The sequence below is a fragment of the Rattus rattus genome, chromosome 2 (assembly GCF_011064425.1).
Source record: "Rattus rattus isolate New Zealand chromosome 2, Rrattus_CSIRO_v1, whole genome shotgun sequence".
Lineage (NCBI taxonomy): Eukaryota > Metazoa > Chordata > Mammalia > Rodentia > Muridae > Rattus > Rattus rattus.
The window spans coordinates 14488335-14513061 of NC_046155.1; the positions used below are offsets into that span (position 1 = coordinate 14488335).

The window sequence follows — 24727 nt, forward strand, 5'->3', positions numbered from 1 at the left end:
TATAGAGGTTATGTAGACAGGTTTTCTCTGTACATTCTAGTATGTTTCTAATTTTTAACACAGAATATAAGACTAAGTCACAAAGAGCTTTTCTTTGAGATGGCACTGGCAATATGACCTTGGGCAGGGCCTTCACAACACTAACTCTTTCCTAGGGTATGCAATAGGGTGAACATGGCACCTGCTTTTGCAAGTAGGAACTCAATGTGCAAGAAGGAGGTGTCTGTCTTCAAATACATCAAAGAAGTTAACTGGGGACAGAGTGGGTGTGCCAAAGGGCAACCAGAAAGTCATATGGTATTGTCTGTTTGGATAGCTTTCCTTCAGATTACTGTCTACTGAAGGAAAACAGGTCCTATGGCATGTCTATCACTGTCAGTCTTCTTTAGTTCTTTAGTTACTCTTTATAGTATTTTAGTAGTGCCTTCTAGTCCTCCCTTTCAAATTTCACTTTCTATTCTTTTATGCCTTTAAGAAAAACAAAGAGCTGGCGGTGATTGTTCATGCCTTTAATCCCAGCACTAGGGAGGCAGAGGCAACCTGGTTGACAGAGCAAATTCTAGGACAGCCAAAGCAAACCAAAGAGAGGAAAACAAAGCAAAAACCATACACAAAAGAAAAGAAAACAATGTGTCTTTCTAAAATCTACAGTAATGCAAACTGCCCTACCATGCCTTCCAGAAAGCCTAATATCCATATAGTAATATGAAGAACAAAACTGCCCAATGCATATATAGCTACCCCTTTCCTGGCCACTTCCTCCAGGTTCTTCTTCAGTGCTTTCTCTCACATAGGACATTTCAGAGAGATAAACATGTTCAAAACACATGCCTTTTAAGCAGGCTACAGATCCTGGAACAGAACTTTGGCCATTAAATCTTAACGTGCAAAGTGAAGTGGCATATAGAAGTAATCACCCTGCTAATTCAGGCTCAAAGTCACTCTCACCTGTAACACCCTGCTAATGAGCCAACAGTACTCTCCTGGCCTGAACCATACATTTCAGTATGAACATAAAAACCCTTCTTCTAATTTTCCAGTGATAAACCTTTACTGCCAACACTGACTAACTGAGAAAGTAAACAGAAACATATGATGTTTTAGTCATCTGTGCAGAATAAGCAACTAACACACAGATGAAGCAGAATAAATAGGCATTGCCTTACACACAATGTGAAGAGATTACCATAAGATCCTTTAAGCAAAACCAAAGAATTCTCATAGGATAAAAACATAATAAATACACACACACACACACACACACACACACACACAAAAGCATTTAGTGTGAAAAATATGTAAATCTTTAAAATTAAGTGCAACATCTGTACTTATTACAGTGTAAAATATAAGCTCAATATTGATAGAATTTGTAAGATACAAGCAAATACTGCATTCGCCATGTGAAACAGATGTGGAGGTTAGAGATAATTGGACGATGTACAACTCACCGAGAATGACCATATTCTATGAAGGCATGAAGTATTTTGGGCAAGATATTTTGACAAAGTCACAAAAATAAAATCTTCACCACTTATAGGAAAAAATGTGTACTTCTGTTATATTTTACAGATTAAAAAATGGCAAATGCTTCAGTTCTGATACAGAAAAGTGCCATATTCAAGAGAAATCACAAGAGGACTATATTTACAAATAAAAGAATTTTAATAAAAATATGTTCGCTATGTTCTTGAAGAAATCATGGAGTTGGTCAACATTCCCTAATGGTGGGTTCACCAATTTGTTTCAGTTGACCTTACCTTTGAGGCCCCGAGTATGTCCACACTGGATGTAGAGACAGTAGTGAGAGTAATTTCTCAACCTTAGGTTTTTATGAAGTTGAGGCAGTTTGGTAGTGGCTGTTCTAAGTTATAAACCCCATTTCAGTCAGTTGAAAACTCGAGAGTGATGTAAGACCTGAATGGCTTGGAGCATTTGAACAAATGAACAAATACCTCAAGCAACTGGTTTCTTGCCATTTTCCGGCCGCACATGTGGGGCTTACTACTGGTCACAGTCAGCACACAGCCAAGACAAATAAGGAAGGTGGCAGGTGTGATGGCCCCTTATTTCAACACTACTACTGTACACAATGTTTTAGTTTCTCATCACCAAGTAAATTGACTCTAGGACTCCCTACAGTGCTTTCTCCTTTAGATCAGTATTTACATTCTCTATCAATGTCAAAAAACTTCAGATGGAAGTCTGCAAATAACAGGCTTTAGAATGAACTCAGCTACTGGAGCTGAAGAAGACTAGATCAATAAAGCCAACAGCATGTGATTTAGTGGGACAGAAACTTCAGAGAGGGGAAAGAAAAAGGAGGGAAAGGCCTAACAATTCAGTAAATGATTGCTCTGCTTTACTTGGTTTCTCAAGGAAAAGCACCTTAATTACTTGGATCTTTACAGTGAGCCTAAGTGTCTGTTTTATAACCTGTTCTCAAATCTGCCCTGTTTAATAATCGGTAGCATCAAGAAAACATTTTTTAAGAGTGTCTCTCACAATTAAACTCACCCATAACTTTGTATAAATCAAAACTTTGCTACCATATCAAATGTTACAATGAAGCTGTATAACACTGCCCACAACCTTATTACATGCAACACTAATTACTACCAGCAGATTCCGATTTTTCTGCACATTACAGGCTTTTAGAGGAGCTATAAAATTTTCAGGCACCATTAATTTAAATTTGTATTGAAATTTCCTTTTGACAGATGGCCAAAAATTACTTATTATTTAGAGTACAAGAGCTGCCTGTTTGCAGATTAGAAGAGGAAAGGGAAAAATTTAGAGCCAGAAGGAAATTTATGTCACATTCATTACCTGTTAAATGTTAAGAAGAATTATTGTGTATGAATTATTTCATATTAGCCCAACTAGCAGACAACTGAATAACTGTTGCTACAAACCACCCCCAGTCACACATCAGCCAACAACCATAAACTGCCCTCTTAACCAGGAACTGCTTTAAAAGGGATAAGGATGCTCAATGGAACTGAGCAGCCACATGTGATGAGGAGCATCACAGAAACATGTAGAAAAAAATGAGCCAACCATTTCATCTTGAAAACCTACTGGATAATCCCAGACCACACACAGCACACTTCAACCATGGACTTGCATCTGTCATTCATAATAAATCAGAGCAAAACATTAACTTTATTTCCTTAGTACTTTCTTCTGGCTATTCTGACATGTCCAGGCTCACTCTGATTATAGATGATTAAAAATAGATATCTTACTCTTTCTTGTGTGGGGTCATATGAACTGTAAATAGCATAAAGTATACAGTGGTGTATAAATATTTTCACAATCATCTGTGAGTGGGGCTGGAGAGGAGTCTTTTGTTTAGTCCACTAGCCTTCCTCAAGATATGTGTTCACCATAAGCCAGCAGGGAGTGTTTACATTACACCTCAGACAGGCTTCCCTAGCGTTCCTATCAGCCGGGCCTGACTACCTTATTTACTTATTACTTCTAATGTACATGTGGAGAACGTGTAGCTACACTCTAAGAAATTTTTTAATGTAGGTACTGATGTGAATAGTATACAACAAAATGTAGAACTGCAAATACATAATTAACATTTAATGTGTGTAGTTCTAATTGTTGGCAGTTGTTTAGGACTGCAAGTTCTCTTTTGAATTCAAACATTCTTGAAGGGTAAAATGGATATACTCAATATTGAATGTCTGTTATTTTACGGCTATGAAAATAATTTTAATTTTCAAAAGGTCAAAGAATAAAGTGCTATTCATAGTCAAAGCAAAGAACTGTGTCTGTGAAAAAACTTTAGTTTTGTATATAGTTCACAAAAAACTGCAGAAGATCTAAATAACCCAGTGGTTCTCAACCCCTGGCAGTCAAATAACCCTTCACAGGGATCCCCTAAGACCACCCAAGACCACAGATGGTTATATTATGATTCATAACAGTAGCGTTATGGAGTAGCAGCAAAAATAATTTTATGTTTGGGGGTCACCACAACATGAGGAACTGTTATTAAAGGCTGGCAGCACTAGAAAGGTTGAGAGCCACTAAACTAACCTATGAGCCACAACATTTAATTATTTAAAACTTAAAACAACAGTATCCATACTTTGGGCTAGTGACCCAGAACTAGGTTAATTCTGATGGGTAATACAATGGTATGTACTACACAATTATGCATGCACATGGCATATTTAACCTGACCTGACTCATAAGTGATTGAAACACATTCATAGTTTATTTTTTTCCTGCAAGACAGCCTGTGTAATTTGTTTGCATACTATGAAACACTGAAAAGGTGAAACAGATTAAAATCTCAAAGAATTACTTGCCACACTTCAAACCCAAATATTACAAACAGAAAATGCAACATCTCTGGGAAAAAGAAATATTCTTAAGGAAGGTTTCTGTCTCCTCCCCTTCAGGCTGAGCATGAACCTAGGGCCTTACACATACCAAGCACAAGCTCTCACCCTGAGCCTACACTACACATCCAGCCCAAACAGATATTTAATGCTTTAATTGTTGTATGATAAGTATATATTTCTTATAAATGAATACATTTACTTCACTGCAGTATCTTAAAGCAGTTATATTTTTTGCCTAATATGAGCAATCCAACTTATTAGTCAGCCATGCTGTACAAATTGATCCTCAGAATAATATGACCACTGTTCAAAGACTACTTGACTAAGCTGGCCATGATTTGGTAAATGTCGTCCATACTGGTCTCTAAAGCTCAAAGAATCCATTTTTAGACTTATTTCCATTATTCAGAATCCCTTTACACTAGCCTTGTGTCTGAATTTTTTTGAGTCCTACCTTGATGGAGTCTCTGTCTGTAGGCAGAACAGCAACAAGACAAGGAGACAGAGAGGCAAGAAAAAAAAGAAAAGTGCTAGTTAGTTTACATAAAATCAGTTATCAAGCCTGACCCTGCTAAATAATAAATTGAACAGATGTCAACTTTACTGTAAAGTTAATTATTAATATTATTCTAACAAGATTCACAAAGCACTGGCCCAACTTTGACACAATTTCAAATGAACCAAAGTTAGTCATTCTCATTTATGTATATCTTATTGACTTTTCCACTTATGACTTTATAATCATGAGTCAACTCTGTACCATGGCATTAACTCTAAAACTAATATTACAATATCCCTAGCACCATAGGAGATAAATTTATCTCTATGTAAGATGAACATTTGGCCCATGCTCTAAACTTTGGTAATGATACTGAAAGAGCAGTAGATAAGATGTTGTTATTACAAGCCACATCTTTCAAACCTTGTGCTGCATAAATTATCATAAAGGAATGGTGGAAGAATTTCTTTTTCATTCTTGTGGTTACCTATTAAAAATTATCAGCACGCACTGCACAAACACACAGGAACATTAAAAGCCTCTGGTGGGGCTGGATTTAGCTCAGTGGTAGAGCGCTTACCTAGGGAAGGCCCTGAGTTGGGTCGGCTCAAAAAAAGAACAAAAAAAAAAAAAAAAAAAAAAAGCCTCTGGTACCATCATCTTCATTTAGAAGAGAAAGGAGACCAATCATGAGAACACAGTGAACTTCCTCAGTAGTTATTATTAAAAGCAATCAGTTAATCTCATGTTTCTGAATAGCAATAAGTTAAAGCGGTATTTAGAACAACAGATTTAATTAGTTTGAATTGAATCATCTCAATTAATAAGACAACTGGAATTCTTACTGTGCTCTATAGAGCCTTCTAATTTACTAATAATAACTGACTTGGTCAAATATAAATAAGTCTTTATTAAATTAAGTTTTCCTCTCCAACAATCTGATCAAAACTGACTTTTAAGGCTACATGCAATCTCAAACAAGACTTCACTACTGATTTAAACTTTGGAAGCAAGGGATCAAAGGCAACCAACGATCTGAAAAACGGGTATGTAGTCCACAGTAGAGTCCTTAACAAAATGTGCGAGGTCCCTGGCTTCTATCACCAGAAGAGTCAGGGTAGAAGTGGAGAGCATAGGGTGGCAAAATCTGCAAGCAGCTCTTTAGGACCTTTTAAGCAACACTAGAATCCCATGTGGCAAATGACTCCTTCTAATAATTAATCTGCATTTTGGTGGGAATCATTTTATTTAGACACTGGCAAAATAAAATTCAGAGATTATAAAAAATGACAGCATCTGGAATCTATCCCTAGAAGATCGATAATGCCACACTGATCCCCAAATGCTCACTCACCTCTTTGGTGATCATTGTCATGGTGCTTTTTCTCATCCTTAATTGGGAGGTGAGACTGACCTCCTAGTGCACTGGAGAGGGCCAGCAGTCCTGCACTGCTGCCGATGGGTGGAATGGTTGGGGGCTGAAGCCCCGAAGGGTGTGGTGTCAGAGGCACAGGCAGACCATGTCCATGTGACAAATGCTGAGCTTGGAGTTGTTGCTGCTGTGAAAAATTAGACACAGATATTGAATTTGTCCCTTGTAAGGAAAACAGTATGTATAAATAGATAATGAAAACAGTCTTGTACACAAGACAGAGGTACCCTCATCCTTAATCATTTCAAAGTTGGGAGAAGGGAAGGGGAAGAAGAAGAGATGTATACTGTTGTGTTACTTTTCTTCTAAAATCTAGGGATTTTGTTGCTGTTGTTTTAATATGGAAGGTAAATAACCTGGATTTTAAAAACAGTAAACCTTAAACGCCTTTTAAAAGCTGAATGTTCTTTAACAAAGCCTCTGTATTTTATTCTAGAACAAAAGGCAAAGGTCCAGCTATCATGTTTTTCTAATCAAAATGTATATGTGAATAACTGTTAAAGCAGTGATGTTGAACAAGAAAAGCTGAAAATCGAGAAAATTAGTGTTAAACAGTTGTCTCAGAACCACTGCACAGCATGCAGGGAGAGTTAATTTGAAAGAGAAAACCTGAATTAACAACCCAGAAAAGGAAGCTGGTTGCAGCCACAGTTTTTTAAGCCCTTTAAGTGTCCTCAGCGGCACTTGAGCAAATTACTAAAGAAAATCCAATGTAGCAAGGCTTGGGTTCTCCTGTAGGCTTGCTCAATAATGCTGAAATAATTGGGCACTCTGTGCACGTTTAGTGATGCTCGAATGAAAAGCTAGAGGCCTGCCCTTGTACTCTTCTCTAGCAGCTGACTTTGTGTTGTGACAGGTTTATCTGAGTGGGACCGTGATGCATGCACCAGTAACTACGCTGACAAGAGTTTAAAGTCATTTTTACCAGCACACTGGCAACACACAGAGAAAGCCCTTAAGAGGCTGGAATGGGAGTGCTTGACCTTAGCACAGACTGAATCAAGCCTGACTACAGCAGCTACTATGGGTAGGTTTGCTGCCTCTGCTGAATGGGCAAGAGAAGACAAGGGAAGATGTTGAGTTAAATGCACCCTTCAACAGGAATCTCTTCAACTCAAATCCTGCTAACAAAATTCTATCAGAACAATTGCTGGATAAATCTAAGACTAGCATCTATAGTCACCTAAATATTAATTACTGCTTTTTAATAAACCTGTTTTATGTTAAATTTATAATAGACAAAAGAACTATTAACTTTTTCTTAGCAAGATCACTAGTTCTCAAAAAATGAAATTATTCTCTAAATAGAAACTTTAAATAGCTTTTCCAGTATTTCAAAGAAAAGGTGAATTTTATTCTCTTCAATTCCTTCCTTCCTCCTGTCCTGTGTGCCTTCCGTATGTGACTAGAGTATATTACTGATCAGTCCTCCTCTCTCGTGTGCCTTCCGTATGTGACTAGAGTATATTACTGATCAGTCCTCCTCTCTCGTGTGCCTTCCGTATGTGACTAGAGTATATTACTGATCAGTCCTCCTCTCTAGAGGTGCCTTCCTGATGTGACTAGAGTATACCTGATCAGTCCTCCCTCCTGTGTGCCTTCAGATGTGACTAGAGAGTATATTACTGATCAGGTCCTCTCCTTCCAGATGTGACTAGGGTATATTGACTGATCAGTCCCTCCTCTCTCGTGTGCCTTCCTTGACTAGAGTATATTACTGGATGTGACAGATGTGACTAGAGTATATTACTGATCAGTCCTCCTCTCTCGTGTGCCTTCCGTATGTGACTAGAGTATATTACTGATCAGTCCTCCTCTCTCGTGTGCCTTCCGTATGTGACTAGAGTATATTACTGATCAGTCCTCCTGTCCTGTGTGCCTTCCGTATGTGACTAGGGTATATTACTAATCAGTCCTCCTCTCGTATGTGACTAGGGTATGTACTAATCACCTTCCGTGACTAGGGTGACTAAGTATGTTCCAGATGTGACTATTAATCAGTCCTCCTGTCCTGTGCCTCCTGACTAGAGTGCACATTCATCAGTCCTCCTCTTCAAGAAGCCTTCAGTATGTGACTAGAGTATATTATGTGACTAGATGTGACTAGGAGTATATTACTAATGTGACTAGAGTATTTTAATCTGCCGACCTTCTGGCTCACATACTTAACACACAGCAGGTAAAACTGAACATCAAAAGCAAGTATACAAGGAATGGAAAATGGGGAGCAGATCAGACACTCCATCAACCTAACCTCACACTCCATGCACATAAAGCCTTTTCTAGCTGCCGGTTTTAGAAATTAAATGTCTCTTCCTTGGGGGCATGAACCTTGGGAGCAGCAACCCTTATTGGCTACTCAATAGAGTTGTCAGCCTTAAAAACATACACATAAAGAACAAAAATGGACTCGGCAATACAGAGATAGATATGTGTATGTCTCATATATATTATATATAAGGCACATTGTATATGTTTAATGTATAATGTATAATATAAATATGCACATGCATGTAAATGCATCTAGCTGATATACATCTCTCTATAGATAGATAGATAGATAGATAGATAGATAGATAGATATAGATATTGTGCACCCATACACAACACATACATATCTGTGCAGATACATACATATATATGTAGATGTCACAATAATAATAGGCTATTAACTTGAAAGTAGAGGTTCTTGGGGGAAGGTAACTGGGAGAGGTTGGAAGGAAAGTATTAAAAAAAATCATATAAGCATAGAAAGAAGGAAAGCATATAGAAAAAAATTAGAAGGTTCCTCATTGGAGTGGTCCATATCATTTCTACAATCATTTAATCTATTTAATTGTGACCAAAAATATGCATGCAAAATTATATTTTCTAAATATGTAGAAAATTAAATACATAATGAATACAGAAATTTAAGTAAATACATATTAAAATTACTTTAAAATCTAGTTCAATTTATTGACAAAATTGTCCCAGTTTTCTTTTTCCTTCAAGTTCCATTAATATTGCTGTGTATAGTTTGGACCTACAGCCGCTTCTAACTCGTAAGTTCAATTGTCAAGGAACTACAACCACTTGCCAATGCATTTCTTCTTTGACTGCAGGAGTCTCTATATGACATCAAACCTTCAGACACAGAAGCATTTGCACACTACCTGATACTATGCTGAAGAATCATCCTAAATTATACATTCAGTGATTCCAATATACTGTTATTCTCTCTGCAGATAGTAAAGATTAAAAAACAAAACCAAAAAGTGCTTTAACTGCCTTATTTTTCCATTCAACCAGGACATTTTCAAGGACAGAAAATATAGCCCAGTCTGTCTTTCTGTACATGAGAACCACAGTAAGCTGGGGTCCCGTTTGGTTTACTCTCCCTCAGAATAGTTCATTCACACAGGGGCCTTATATCTCCTTCCTCTTTTATGTGTACCTTCAAAGAACAAGACTCACCCCAGTACAGTAGAGAACCAAAAGGGGTTTCCGGCCTTGATACTACTCTAATAAAATACCTCTGAAAAATATTCCATGGTTTTCAAAACAATAGCCACTCCCCAAATAAAAACAGTTCAGATTTCTTAGCACTCAAGATCTTCCATGAAGCTAATATCAGTTTCACTTTCCACTACTATACAATAGCCAGGGAACTTTGCCTGAAATACTAAGCAACTGAATTACTGCTCCAAACCTCCATATCTTATTAGCATTACTAGTCATCACCAACATGCACATGTACTCACTAAATCTGTCTCTGTATGTTTGAATTGTCCTCATCCTTCTATTCCAACCTTGTGAAAGGAATGCCTTACCCTGATTACACTCGATCACTGATTTTACATGCTCTAGCACTGCCTCTGAATTCTGATGGCACTTGAGGCCAAATCATATAAATAACACTTGATAACTCAAGAAAATAAAGAGATTTGTATAGGGATAGCTAGATAGAAAACATTTGCTATAAGTTGATGTATAAAGCTATGTCTTTTAAAAATCTCAAATTACTAGATATTTCTTATTCTTAGCATATATCAAATAGATTATCAACTAAGGTCAGCACCATCCTTTAAGCACATGAATTGGGGCTTTATTTTCTTCCAATGACACAAAGTTCAACATTAAAATACAATCAGAAGAAAGCTAGCTGACTCTTCTATATTTTTCATTTATGACAATTTAAACAACTACAATCTAAAATAAAGAAGATGCATAGTATCATGATGAAACAAAGGAGCTTGGTACCTCTTCACATAAAAATTATGGGCTTATTTTTATTGTTACACTTTTAATTTTTAGTATAAATTTCAAATTTCTTAAAGAGAACTACCACCAAACTCTCCTTAAATCTATAAGCTCAAGATAGTCATATGACTATATTCAAAGCTTTTATTGTTTCTAGTGAATACATGGAATTCCCATCTACTCTTTGCCTAGCTTCCACTAACATTAATATCATATATAATGTTTTACAAAAATTACCCAACTAGAAAAATTCACACCAGCATATCATTGTCACCAAGCTGCCAGTCATACTCAGACCCTGCTTACCCCACACCAACGTACATTTTCCGGTCCAGAATCAGACCATGACAGACTATGGAGGACATTTAAAAATGTGTTACTTTTTCACTTGTTTTATTTTTTTAAGCCCTTAAAATTTTTTAGGAACAATAACAATCGATTATAGTTCTACTGTTAAATGGTCCCTGGCTTGAATAGGTTTATAGAACAAAACAAAGGGAAAAGGGCTACCATAGCCTCATGGCACAAGTCACTCATCCCTACGAAATGTCTAAGCAATAAAAATAAATTCATCATGGTATTCTCCACAATGGAATTCCTTTAATTAAGTGTTTTCAAAATATAAAACGACATATTTTCACAGCAGCATAACAGGCTCCTTTCTACTTTTAGTGGCCATTTTTCTAAGTTTGTTTCTAAGTTCTCACTCTAAGAACTGACCTGGAATTACAGTCAGCATTAGACACCATCTTCTTTAAATAACACCCATTAAGCCAACAACTTAACTCCAATACTTTCCATCATTTAAAAAGTTTTTAACAGATTAATTATCAAATGAAATTCAAGTGTTAAATGTTAAAAAGAATCTGTATTATGGCTTCTTCTCAACAAAGCAGAATGTGTGGGAAAGGAGTAGGCTTTCTGCAGCCACCCATGACAGTCTTGCCAAACCATGAGTCCACGGCCCTTTCACCTCTGCCTACCTGTGCTTACTGCAAAGCATTAAAGGTTTCCTACCCTATCCTCTCCTTTCAAAGATTAAAGGAAGGACAACGAGGACACAATAATTCAAGATAAATTACTGCCCTGGAAAATAAAAATCAAGCTGAATAATAATAATAATTAATAATAGTAATAATAATAGTAAACTTTAAAAGAAATAACTCCACAACATCAAGGAAAAAACAATCACAGAAAAAGGCATAAACTGTAAAACCAATTTAACAATAAATGTATTTCCCACCACCAAAACAAAAACCATGAGACAAAACAAAACAAAACAAAACAAAACAAAACAAAAAAAAAAAAAACCACTTGGAAAAGTTCTTTTCACTAATTTTTTTGTTAGGTCATACCTTTATATGTATGCCTTATTTCACTAAAATATACTAAAAACAAAACAAACCAGAATTAGGGATGGGATTTAATGGGAGGCAGAGGGGGATAAAAGGGGTAAGTGGGTAGATTATGATTAAAGATTGGGGGGATGGAATATAAAAGAATAAATGCCTCAACAATAAAGAATAAATTATGTGTTTCTCTGCTAACTGGCTATTCAAGGGAATAAACATTAAAATACAGCAAATTTTAAACAAATAAATACTCCATCCAGATAATTTCATTTTGAAAAACAACCAGTAATTATGACTGAAAATACCTAGCAGCAAGGTGGCACTCAGCCTTGCTGTGTGCAATCAATTCTGTTAATTGCCATTTTGCTGGCTATTCCTTAACAAACAATTATTTTCTTATAATCTGAAGTTCGGAAAGGAGAGTGGAAATCAATTTTACAAGAAATATCTTTTGATGTGCTGTTTATTAGGAAAAGGAATTTTTTTAAATCAAAGGTTTCAACTAGTTGATCACCAGCACCAGACACTAAAAAAAAAAAAAAAAAAAAAACCCACAACAACAACAACAAAACAAAAAACAAAAAAGCAGGAGCTGACAGAAGTAGAACAGCTCCTACACACCGCCCAGGCATTCTGCCCGTCACCAACTGTAAGCCAGGCAAGGTTTCCTTGCCCATTACTCCACCCTTCATGTCTACTAAATTCTCAACAGCAAAGTTCTCAAACACCATGCATCTTCATTAGAAACAACAATATATAGTGCCTACATATTGGTCCTCACCCCCTAGCTCCCTTTTATCTTGGTTTTTCAAAAGCAAGGGAAAGAGAATAAAGGGTGGGTGGGGGAGGTTTGCTAGAGAGCAAGGAATCTATCCAGACAAATTGTATCAGAAAAACAACCAACTCACTGGCAATAAGGACACTGCTTCACAGCATCTTAAAAGACAGCTATAAAGGATTACAACATAGTGTTTATTGTTAGTTTGTTTAATTCTCACAACCTGAGAAAACAAGTGGAAGTACAGACACTTTGTGTCAGTGACACAAAAGAAAGGCTCCTGGGTGTACTCAGAGGACAATGGCTACAAAGCACATGGCATCCTACCAACCACTCAGCACAAACTGATCTAATCTGATGAAATGATCTGATCTAGCTATAAGAAATTATACCAGGAAGGAAAGGCAGACTGAAACACACTTAAGGAGCCGGAAGAAAGCACCAAGCTATGAACTGGACAGAGGTAATGTAAGTGAATGGTAAAAAAAAACAAAACAAAAAAAAAATGTTAAATACAGACTGCATTGTTAACCCATGTCCTAACTATGAGACCCGGCTGAGTCTGAGAAAGGTTATTCAAGAAGCATTACAACAAGAAACAGTCACGGATATTTCCAAGCTTGTTTCTTATGTAAAAGTGGGAGAGTCTTAACATCTACCTCTCAAAATAGCTGTGAATATTATACCTGTTATTGTTCCTGAAAAAGGGTATCTCCCCCCACACACACACACACGGTGTATCAATTATTTTCTATTGCTATGATAAGGCCACCACAGGAGGGAAGCTCTTTTTCATGAAATATTAGCTACCATCCTTGGCTACTAAGGGCTTTGTAACTAGTATGATCAGGATCATATGCTTTTGCTGGTTATGTGCTATGAATGCTTTTCCTGCTTGCTGACTAGTCATCTCATTCTAAGGTGTCCTTTGAAGTAACAGTTGTGTTTGTTTTAACTGAGTAAAAAACAACTATTAACAATTTTCTCATAGTTTGAGCTTTCATTGACTCATTTAAGAAGTTAAACAAAATATAATTTTTTGAAATTTTAAGATTCTTACCTCTAGAATTGACTATTGCAGATGAGATATAAGAATCCAATATCCATGTTTTCCCTAAGAACAATTTGCTACCCCTAACAAGCTATTGGCATCTAGTAAGTTCTCTTATCTGCTTATACTTATGATATAAAAGTTTATCTATGTCTGACTACTTTAAAGATTTATTTTTATTTGGTGTGTGTTAGGCTGCATGCATATACATATACCATGAGTAGACAGAGACCCAAAGAGGATAGAGGATCCCCTGGACTAGAGTTAAAGAAACTTGTGAGCCATGATGCAGGCACTGAGAACCAAATTTAGGTCCTCTAACAGAGCAACAAGTCCTCCTAACCATTGGCCCATCTCTACAGTACATCTGAGTACTTTAAATCTTAGAGTGGAAGTTCTTAGAGTGGCCACAAGACGCTACAAGTATGACAAAAGGGAGTCATAGTACTTATTATTATTGTCACCTTACAGAAAATGAGAAGAAAAGCTAGAAACTAGGAACAGGAGTTTGTAACATATAACCAACAGATGCTTGTGATCCTGATACCTGTTTAAAAAACCAGAATTTTGGCTGAAAAAGAAACCTTGCTTTTAAAAAGTAGCCTAAAAGGACTACTTTAGGATAAAACAAAAAGGTATTTAATTATTTGAAGAAGAGAATACTATGCAGAGACTACACTGAAAGCAACAAGAATGAACAGCATGAAAACAGCTAAAAGAAGGAGTGGTGTTGGGATGAGGGCTGTGGCAGTAGTGAACCATGAAAATGAGGAACTGAGACCTTTTTATGAAGACAATTCTAAAAACATGGTTATGTGAGCTGGATTTTAAGCATAACTTAGGGAACACAGGATACCTTGTAAAACTGGACCTCACATAATCAGGCAGATCTAATCAATTATACAGAGAAGAAGAGAAAAGGAATAGAATTTTGTCTGACTTTGCAATTAGAAATATAGCAATAAAGAATAAAAAGATTTAAACTCAAGAATAATTATACCAGCCAAAGTAAACACTAATATTGTATGTGTATGCAGTATATTTTCAACACGTATAGGAATTTTTACATGAAAACATCAAGATGTCTTTTAGTTTCAGTCTGCAGTCTGTATCTCTCAGTACTGCTGCTTTGTTGGTAATAGCTGAGTATTCACTGAAGTGATCACCAGTATCTAGATATGCAGGCTATTCCCACTGTATACATAGACAAATGTCTGTATACATGGTGTTAAAACTTCCCAAGTTATAGAATACCCAATAAAAGTGGTCTAAGTAACTTTTTATTTCTCATATAACAAAAGGGCAGCAAGACATTTTCTCCAAAGGAGAGAAAACATCTTTTGTTAAAGAAAACATACTTCTTTCTATCTTAATAACTTGAATAGGTGCCCACTTATCTGTAAGGAGGACAAGGCATCTAGAATTTTGGCCTTCATTGTAGAAGGTGAAACCCATCTATAAAGGAGAACCACACCTGTCTTTACTCTTGATCATTCTAGCAAGCTGTTAAAAAACCCAAAAACAACTTCTCAATTTTCAATCCAAGTAACAAGCAATGTAGACTAAAGGGTGTTTGCTTTGTTTACCCTCAATGGTGTCTTCTCCTAGGTATGAAATCTACCAATTGCTTTGAGTTAATTCAGAAACACACCAGGGAAAGTAATAATAATAGCAACAAATAATATAATATCAAAGAAGAAGAAGAAAGGAAGGAGGGAGGAGGGGAGGAGGAGGGGAGGAGGGGAGGAGGAGGAGGAGGAGGAGGAGGAGGAAGAAGAGGAGGAGGAGAAAGATCCCTTTGCTTTGGCACCTAAGTGGCACTGCCTTGCTGCTCAGAAGACAAATCTGGGCAAAGATTACCTCTCCTATTTTATGGCTCCACTAACAAAATAAAGTAAGAAACTCAACAAACCTTTAAAAGGTTCCAAGAGTGATCTATCTTGCGTTTTTCTTAAGAGGATGGGGTGGTAGCACTTACTCCTATTAGGTCAACAACACTTTTTAAGTTTCTGTATTACTCTTATCTCACAAAGTATTTGCTCATACGCAACATATGAACACGAGAAAAGAAAATGGAACCACAAAAGAGGAACAAAGCTTACAATGAAACAATGGCATAATTTCAAGGAAAGAACTATTCAACCGTAAGGCAATTCCAGTGAGTTCTAACACTGTTTCTCACTGACTGGCCTTAACCTAGTCCTCCTCCCTCAATCACCGGCTTCCTCGGCCATTGCTTACAATTAGCTAACAACCACCAGCCCTTACTAAGCCTTGTCTCTAACACCCTAGATAATATCTGCAAGACCTTCACTGTAAACTCACGATTAGCAAACTTTGAATAAACTCTGCAATGCCCTATAATGTCATTTTCTTGGCCAGCCAGCACCCAAATAAGAACACATAGACCTTTTATTACTTAGCTTTGGTCTAGCTGACCCTCAACCAACTCACCTAAGTAAAGTCACTCATCTATCTCTGTCTGTCCCTGCTTGTGGCTTGTTAGTTACCTCTTCTGTTCCCACACTCTGGCTGACTGGCAAGTCTCTCTGACAGGCAAATCCCTCCTCTCGGACTCTTTCAGAGTTTCATCTCTCCCTAGAAGTCTGGCCTTCTTGGATAATCAGAGCTTTATTAAACCAATCAGAAACTGTTGGGAGGAGAGTTTATGATGCAGCTACATGAATAACAATACAAAAGTGGGATCAGCACTCAACTTTCTGAGGCACAGAAATCAGCATTTGAATAATACTAAGACAATCTTTACCCAGTTCACAAAAAGATCATACCAAGAATGCTCCTTAAACTTCCAGAGACATAAACACTCTGTGTACATATATCCTATAATGTTTTACTATTTTGCATTTGTTTTGTTGTTATTTTCGTTACATAGTCTTTTCAGCACAAATTCAAGCATCATTTGCATTATGAGACCCTTTGTATCTAAAGACAAGAAACCTTTATCTTCTTAGTGGTGGTATTTATATATAATACAACTTTTCATTCTTACATGTAAGAGTAACATCATCAGACATGAAGAAGTATGGTATGGATCAAGATAATGCATCCAATCTATAAAAGTGACATAAATCATAATTCATGCTAACTAATTAGTATGTATATATCAGTCACATTCATCCCACTTCCCTCCCAACACAGAGTCCTGAGCAACCTGATAATGTATGTGAAGCTAAGGACAATATGCCTACTGTAAAAGGGAGGACAGTCAAGAGAACAAATCAAGGATGACAGCACTCTGAGGAACAGTAGCAAAGAACACATGTCTGCCCCTCCCCCCTTGTATAACTCCTTACAGAAGTTACTTCGCATCTAAACTGTGTTTCATTATTATAAAAAAATAGGGACTATTTCAAACATAGAGTTAATGTAAAAATTAAACAAAACACATGTAAATGCTTATTAGCATAGTGTTTGAAACAAAAAAGACCAAGCATCTAATAAATTTGAGGTAAATAAAGCCTAGAAATGTAATAAATCTAGAGAAATAACTAAAGTAAAAAGGACCCTAAATTTTAAAATATAAATTCTATAACCATTAAAGTAGAATTATAAGGTTAAATTAGACAAATTAGTAGCTATCAACTCCCGCCTTGAATTTTATAGAAAACTTAAATGACATTACTAAGATCCGACACTGGGGTTTGTATATTCTCTACTAGTCTACATTTCCTCTCTACCTTGGCTCAATGCTGTAGAGAAAAAGAAAAGTCAAATAACAGTTCAAAATCCAGAACATCTATACATTTATTAAATAGTTTAAGCCATATTACTTTTTTAAAAATAGTGCTTAATATTCGTTTTATAAACATTTATTGAGAAAATGAGTTACCCAAACGCTTTGGTACAGAGGCTAGACAGTGAACAAGACAAGAAAGTGACACACAAATCAATACTAAGTGCAATGAAGAAAATAATGGCACAGAGACTAAAGGGGATGACACACCCGTAAAAAGGGCTGCCAGCCAAGAAGGCCTTTCCTGAGGCGAGGCCATCTGAACGAACATCTGAAGAAAAGCACTAAGAAGGCATCATTAGGACATGAAAAGGGCACTGTGAAGGACAGAAGACCTGCTACACACCCCTCCCCAAGAACATGCTGGGAGCTGCTTCACAACTGTTAATGGGGAGAGGGTAGGGGTGAGGTAAAATCTGTAGGCCCTGTGAGAGATTCAGATTTTGCTTAGAAATTTTCCTAAGCAAACCAGTCAATGCCAGAAAAATTTAAACAAAGAAACAATGAGATCTGATTATGTTTTAGACAGAGATCACTGAAGCCTTGGCCTGAAAATTAAAATAAACAACAACAACAAAACCCAACAAATCAAAACCCCCAAATTCTGTCCTATTAAGGAAGCAGCTATAAAGGACTGGGGCAGTAAAGACAGGAATTACATTAGATACTACTTTTAACAAAAGGTTTGTATATTCAGCAAACAAAATGAAACCCACCGCCATAATAAGAATAAATGGGATCATGAACCTAAACTTAAGCTTCTCAAAGAAAAATAGGAAAAACTATTTGTGATGAGTTAAGTATTACTTAGAGACAAGAATAAAGTAAAACCACACAAGAATAAAAAACAATTATCAAACTGAAATTATCTCAATGTTTAAAAAAATAATAAAGTGTGCTCTTAAACATAGCAGCGCATAACTGTTACTTCAGGACTCAGAAAACTGAGGCAGGATAATTCATGTTTGAGGTTAGTCTGGCCTACTTAGTAATACCTTGTCTTGTCTCAAAAAACAAAAGTGTATCCTCAGTGAATATATATGACAAAAACATAAAACATTTAATATCTATGATACTAAGTGACAACCAAAACTTATAAATGACTAGAGGAAAAAGGTAAAGATTTCATTAGATGTTTTTTGACGATAACAGAGAGATAGCAACCTACATAAAAAGACTTCACTGTGGTGGTTTGAATATATTAGCCTCTTAGAGAGTGGCATTATTGGGAGCTGTGGCCTTGCTGGAAGAAGTGTTTAACTGTTGGGGTGGGCTTTGAGACCTTGGCCCCAGCTGCCTGCAAGTCAGACTTCTCCTGTCTGTCTTTGGCTCAAGATGTAGAACTCTCAGCTCCTCCAACCCCAAGTCTGCCTGGGCGCTGCCATGCTACTGCCTTGATGATAATGGACCTAGCTAAATCCTGAACCTGTAAGCCAGCCATAATTAAATGTTGTCCTTTATAGAGTTGCCTTGGTCATGGTGTCTCTTGCAGCAATGGAAACTAAGACAATAATTAACATTTATGAAAAAAACAGAACAGAAATGCACTGTGAGTACCACCAACTAAAAAAGCTGTGATCCCCAAGTGTTGGTGAGAATAAAGAACAAAGGCTCTCTAGACCTATCAGTAAGACTGCAGGACAGCAGGGTCACTGTGGAAAACAGTGTAGCACTTACAAATTGAAACACACTCAGCATATCACTTACCCAGCACTTCCACTTTTAAGTAATCACACAGAAGAAATGAGACATCTACTTTCAAAATTGTGGATGTGACTATTTCTTATAGTACTATTCTCAATCACTCAAAATAGAAGACAATTCCTTTGTCCTCTAAAAACTGACTGAATAGGCAAATTGGACTACACTCCCAATGGAGAATCACTCAGCAGTACATGGGACCCTTGCTATGGACAAAGGCAAGTACGTGGCCTACTCTCCAAGGTCTTCTGTTCCAGGAAGAGGCATTTAAAAGGCCATATAATAACAAGTCCACTTACATACATAATCCAACAAGCTCACTTGAGAAAAAGCAACTATTATTCCAAAGGGGATACAAGAGGAAAAGAAACTTGTCTACAAAAATAAAGGAGGGGAGTGAAAGTAGGGGAGAGCCTGCTCCCTGCCTAGGTAGCAGCTCTACAGCTGTCAAAATTCATACACCCACGTTGAATCTTAAAAGAACACTAAATATCAGTAATGAACATGTATTTTTGAATTCTTAATTCCAGGTATCCAAAAACTTTATCTACAAACATAAAAAGAACACATGAGTATTTTTAATTCTCATTAACGTTTACAGCCTCATTTTTGTCTTGTTTTAAGAGCCTTCCAAACTCAAGGAAATCTGATGCTCTCTTCTAATCTCAGAGGGCACCAGGCATAGACATGGTGCAAAAGACTCATGGAGACAAAATGTTTACATACATAAAATAAAATAAATAAGCCTAAAAAATTTTAAAAAATACTTATCTTTAAAGAGAGAAATTAGGGCTGGACAATGGTGGTGAAAAAAATGTTAAGATTTGTTACAGGAGATTTGTACAGTAAAATTTAAAACCAGAAAACTTAAACTCCCAATTCCCAAATAAGATAGGTGTAATCTGAGGATTCATCTCAAATGAAAATACTGAACAAGGTACTGTACTGTGATAGCACTAGAACCAGAGTGGAAGTGACAGACAGAGATATGTGGCAACCAACTTACTCTCGGTACTCACAGAAGAGTTCTACTCTTTTCACAAAGATCTTTAAGATGGCACTGATGACACAAATGAATTTTTGGGTAGAAGAAATTTAAATTGGTTTCTTAGGAATTCTGAGTGTTCAGATTAAAAGTCCTTAAAATTTTCCCAAAGTCCTAAGAGTCATGCACAATCGGTAACACTTGTTTGCTCTGCCCTCTCAGCTTTCTGAGGGATACAAAGGCATAAGCTTATTGCTGAGCCCATAAGCAATAAGACTTCTGAATGGCAGCTGGTGATGCTGCATGGAGAAGTACCACGAAAAGAAGTCATCAGAGAAAATGGAGGGCCAAAATACACACACACACACACACACACACACACACACAATGTATATATATATAATTTACAAGCTAAATTGAGCAAGCCTGCTTTCTCTGTGTAATAGTGAACCCAGTCTATACACAAGTTGTCAAGCTCAGACTAGCAAATCTAGTGGCCTTTCTCCCAGTGGAATCCCAGGCCCCACTTGGCCTTAATCTTCATCGGGTACCCGACCCTAGACAATTTCTGCAACTCTGGTGACACTGTGCTTATTTCAAAGTGAGCTATGCATATGCAGTTAGTAGTAGAAAGAAGGAAGGGAGGGAAAGAAAGAAGGAAAGTCCCTTCTTAAACAGAAAACATATATATTTCAGGTTACCAACAGTTTGGAGAAGAGATAAACTGACTGGCCTTCTAAATGAGACACTTTCTAATAAAAATTAATTGAATACACACCACAAGCAACAAATCAGAAATCATGCCCCTAACATAGAAAGTTTGTGAGTTCTAAAGTGAAAAATTGAGCTGAAAATTATTTAAATATATGAGACTCTTTGTTACAAGAGAAGAGAGATCAGAGCCTCTTAAGAGTCTCAGTCAACTACAGCACAAGATTGAATTATGACTACATCACTCGATACTGCAGCAGCTCCTTTTCCCAAGGGGGAAAGGGAGCAGAGAACCAACATAAACTACTTGAACTACTTGATGCAAAACTGCTTCAGTTGTAAGCATCATCACAGCTCACATAAGCAGAGCTCTGTAAGTGCACGAGGCCCAGGACAGCCACACAGTGCCTTTCCCAGCATAACCCACAATCGAGCTTCTTAAACTGTGGGTACAAACAAACAAACAAACAAACAAACAAAGCAAGCAAACGGCCACAGGACTAAAATGCATTATGGACCTGCGGTGTTTCTGGTAGTGCTCTCCTGTGTTGTGGCATGGAATTGCACTGCACCCATGCTTTTAAACACATCAAGTCACATACAACACCAGTAAAGACCACCTAAAACACTTCAGCTCATAATTAAGATTGCTGTATGCTACAAATTGCAGTATTTTACTAGACATACAAAATTTTCTGCTCTTATAAACAATGGTCTAATTACAGAAAAATATTTTGAATATTTTCCTATTATTCTTCATCACAAATATCTCTGAATTGTATTATGTTAGAATATCTGATTTTCGCATTGGCTGTTTGAGTTGCAGACTGGGAATTAGGACAGACTTCAATAGTTTCTGAAAGTCTTCCTGTGTTGATCATTTTGTTCTAATTATGTGGAGTGGGGATGCAAGCACTGAGTATTATAAAATCAGAATATTGACTAACTCTGAAAACTCCGAACTGCCCTACATCTTATATAATCAAATACATAGCCACTAATCTTTATGTAAAAATAAGCGTATGTATCTCATTGATATATAAATTTGCTTTCATCTTTCTATTAATAAAACTATATACATAGATATACATACACACACCAAAGAACTCATTTATGATGAATTTCTTTATGATTTATTATTAGCAAATGCTTTGTGTATCTATATCCGGAACTGCAAAAAAAAATGCCTTCAGTGAAAGGGGTTGAAAATATAGCTTAAGGAGTCTTGGTCTCCAAAGCCTTTAAGCTTCTGGTACACTGTTCAGTGAAGACAATAACCAAGTTGAAACAACAATCTCTGAGAAAACGCATATCTACTTTATAGCTCATTTAAAGTTTCATATCATATACAATAACAAAGTAACAATTGTAAAGACGAGAGAAAAACAAAATGACTGGCCACACATTTGCTAATATTTTCAAAGTAGCTTAAGTTGTAAAGTGTTGTTAAAGACTGTTTACACATAGGCCTGACCTTAGAGAAAAGCCACAGTTCTTATATGGAACTCAATAATCTCCCTACATGATAAAACTCATTCACAAAACTGAGACCTATGAAGCTAAATCCTGAGGTTGACACACATTCTATCACATAGCTGCTGAACTCTTTAAACAATGGTATTGGTGTTGAAGGAAAGGGGATTGGGAAAAGAGGGAGGTATTCTTAATGGCTATGGTGGGAAACTCAGTGGCATCCTCCTGGGATTCTTTGAAGGATCAATTTTTACAACGCACCAAAGGAAAGCAGCTCTCCCAATATGGCACCCTCAAATTTTGGGACATGTTTTAGCAACAACATATAGAGAGATATGTTAATGAAATAAGAAGAGCCCAGGAAAGATAACTTGAGTAGTGTAGTGTGGGATGATAGCCATGCTCAATATAGGAGGACAGCAAAACAAATCAAGACTTTTGATGGCTTGTTATTGAATATAAATAAAAGAAATGTTCTTGGATATTTACTATGTTTTGGCTTTTCATTTTACTTCAGCGTTTATCTTACTAGAGGTTATGTATTCACCAGTATATACATTATACAACTCTTACAAAAGGAAAAAATACTGTAACAATATTATAAATGTATGCAGTAAATTAATAAGGCAACTTTTTTCTTTATCCTAGCTAGTTCCTCAATAACAACACAGAAAGATTAAGATTCATTTACAATTTAAAAGCACAATAACTTTGAAAAAATAAATAAATAAAAGCACAATAACTAGGCATTATAACTCTATTCTAATCTTCTAATATAATATGGCTACCCCTCAGCCAAAATCGCCTAGGTAGTTGAATTTTTATATTGGTCTGGCTCTAGGCTTCAAGTGAGTTCTTGAATGATGTCTCTCCACACCCCTTTCTCAAGGTGAATCCTCCCTCTCTCCCTCCCTCCCTCCCTCCCTCCCTCTCCTTCCCTGGCTGGTTGAAGACCCTCCCTATTCTTTTTATTGCCTAATTATTGTCTTTTCCAGCTTTTATTGACAAGGCAAAGAAAAAAATGTATTAACACTGTTTACATAAACTCAAGACAGGAGATTTTTAACATAAGCGTTACAATGATTGAAAGGAGATAATGGGGAGAGAAACCAGCATTTGAATAACACAAGGGTAAACTTTACACAGTGCACAACAGCACTATGCCTATAGCATAACCCACACACACTTGTTTTTATGACATTTTAATTTTTGACTATGTATATGTGAGGGGCTAGTATGAGTGTGGTGCCCTTCAAGGCCAGAGGCATGAGACCACCCTGAACTGTGGCAGTAAGTGGGTGTTCGCTGTCTGACGTGGATGATGCTAAGAAGTCAAACTCTAATCCTCACAATGGTTACTGCTCTTAATGCTGAGCCAGACTTTTATTTCACATACCCTATACATCTACGCCATAAGGTCTTTATCTAAAGACTTATTACTTGAAAAGACCTATGAGAAATTATCACAATGTTTCACCCCATGCATTTGAAATATAAAATGCTAATTTTGAAACTTATAATGGCAAAGAAGGGACATATTTTCTAAATTGTTATATGGGATGTGCCCTAGAATGTCAATCTGAAACAAACAAATGAATATTCATGGACACATACACAAAAACACCTACACACGCACACACTATGAGGGTCAGCAGAGAAATAAGCACACACAATTTATACCTCAGTAAGGGTCAATCATACAACAAGGACAACAAAGTGTTAAGACAGAAAATGGAAATAGTAAATATTGCCTCTTTAAAAAAATAATTCAAACACATAGGATAGTAAAAGGCAAAGGCATTTAAATCATTTCTTTAGTAATACAAGTAATATTTAAATAGATTTAATAGTGCTGCTCCAAACCAATGAATTATGGGTTTAAAACCTATTAAAATGTAATGTTTTTTTCCTGAGCTGAGAGGAGAGAGATTTAAATCCACTGAATTTTAATATTTCAGCTTGAGCTGCAGGAGGTAGAGAAAGTCCAAATGAACTATTCCATCAGCACCATTCAAGCATGAACATTTTAATCAGTTTTCCTTCCTTGGAGTTCTCTAACACAGTTTACGCTGTCATTCTGAAAGCACTTAACACAGAAAGTGTGAAAAACCACCAAGGCTTGTTATTGCCTTCACAATTGATGGCAAATAATTTTGCAGACTTCCTATCATTAAAATGTCACTGCTAAAAATTGAGGTTCAGCGTTTCTAGTGCTAAACTGCATTTTCCCGCAACACCATGGCATACCTGTTCATAAAGGTTATTGGGATGGGGTGTTTTAATGCTTACATTTTATATCATTTTCCCCTTAAAAAGTTAGCACAGAAATGAGGATGAGGAATTTTTTAAATACATTTTCTACTTTCATAAGCCAAAATTCTTTTT

The 24727-nt window shown here is 36.6% G+C and overlaps 1 protein-coding gene across 3 annotated transcripts in view; it reads right to left on the reverse strand.

Annotated features, from left to right (window-relative positions):
• The window catches only part of Tle4 (TLE family member 4, transcriptional corepressor), a 133688-nt gene that overhangs the window by 58162 nt on the left and 50799 nt on the right, over nt 1-24727 (reverse strand). For 2 of the 3 annotated variants that reach the window (XM_032891677.1, XM_032891679.1), the window contains 2 exons: nt 6218-6422; nt 4819-4835 (listed from right to left, as the gene is read on the reverse strand). In XM_032891677.1, the coding sequence (XP_032747568.1) occupies nt 4819-4835; nt 6218-6422 (222 nt within the window). The remainder of the gene's footprint in view (nt 1-4818; nt 4836-6217; nt 6423-24727) is intronic. The other variant, XM_032891678.1, reaches the window with a different exon arrangement.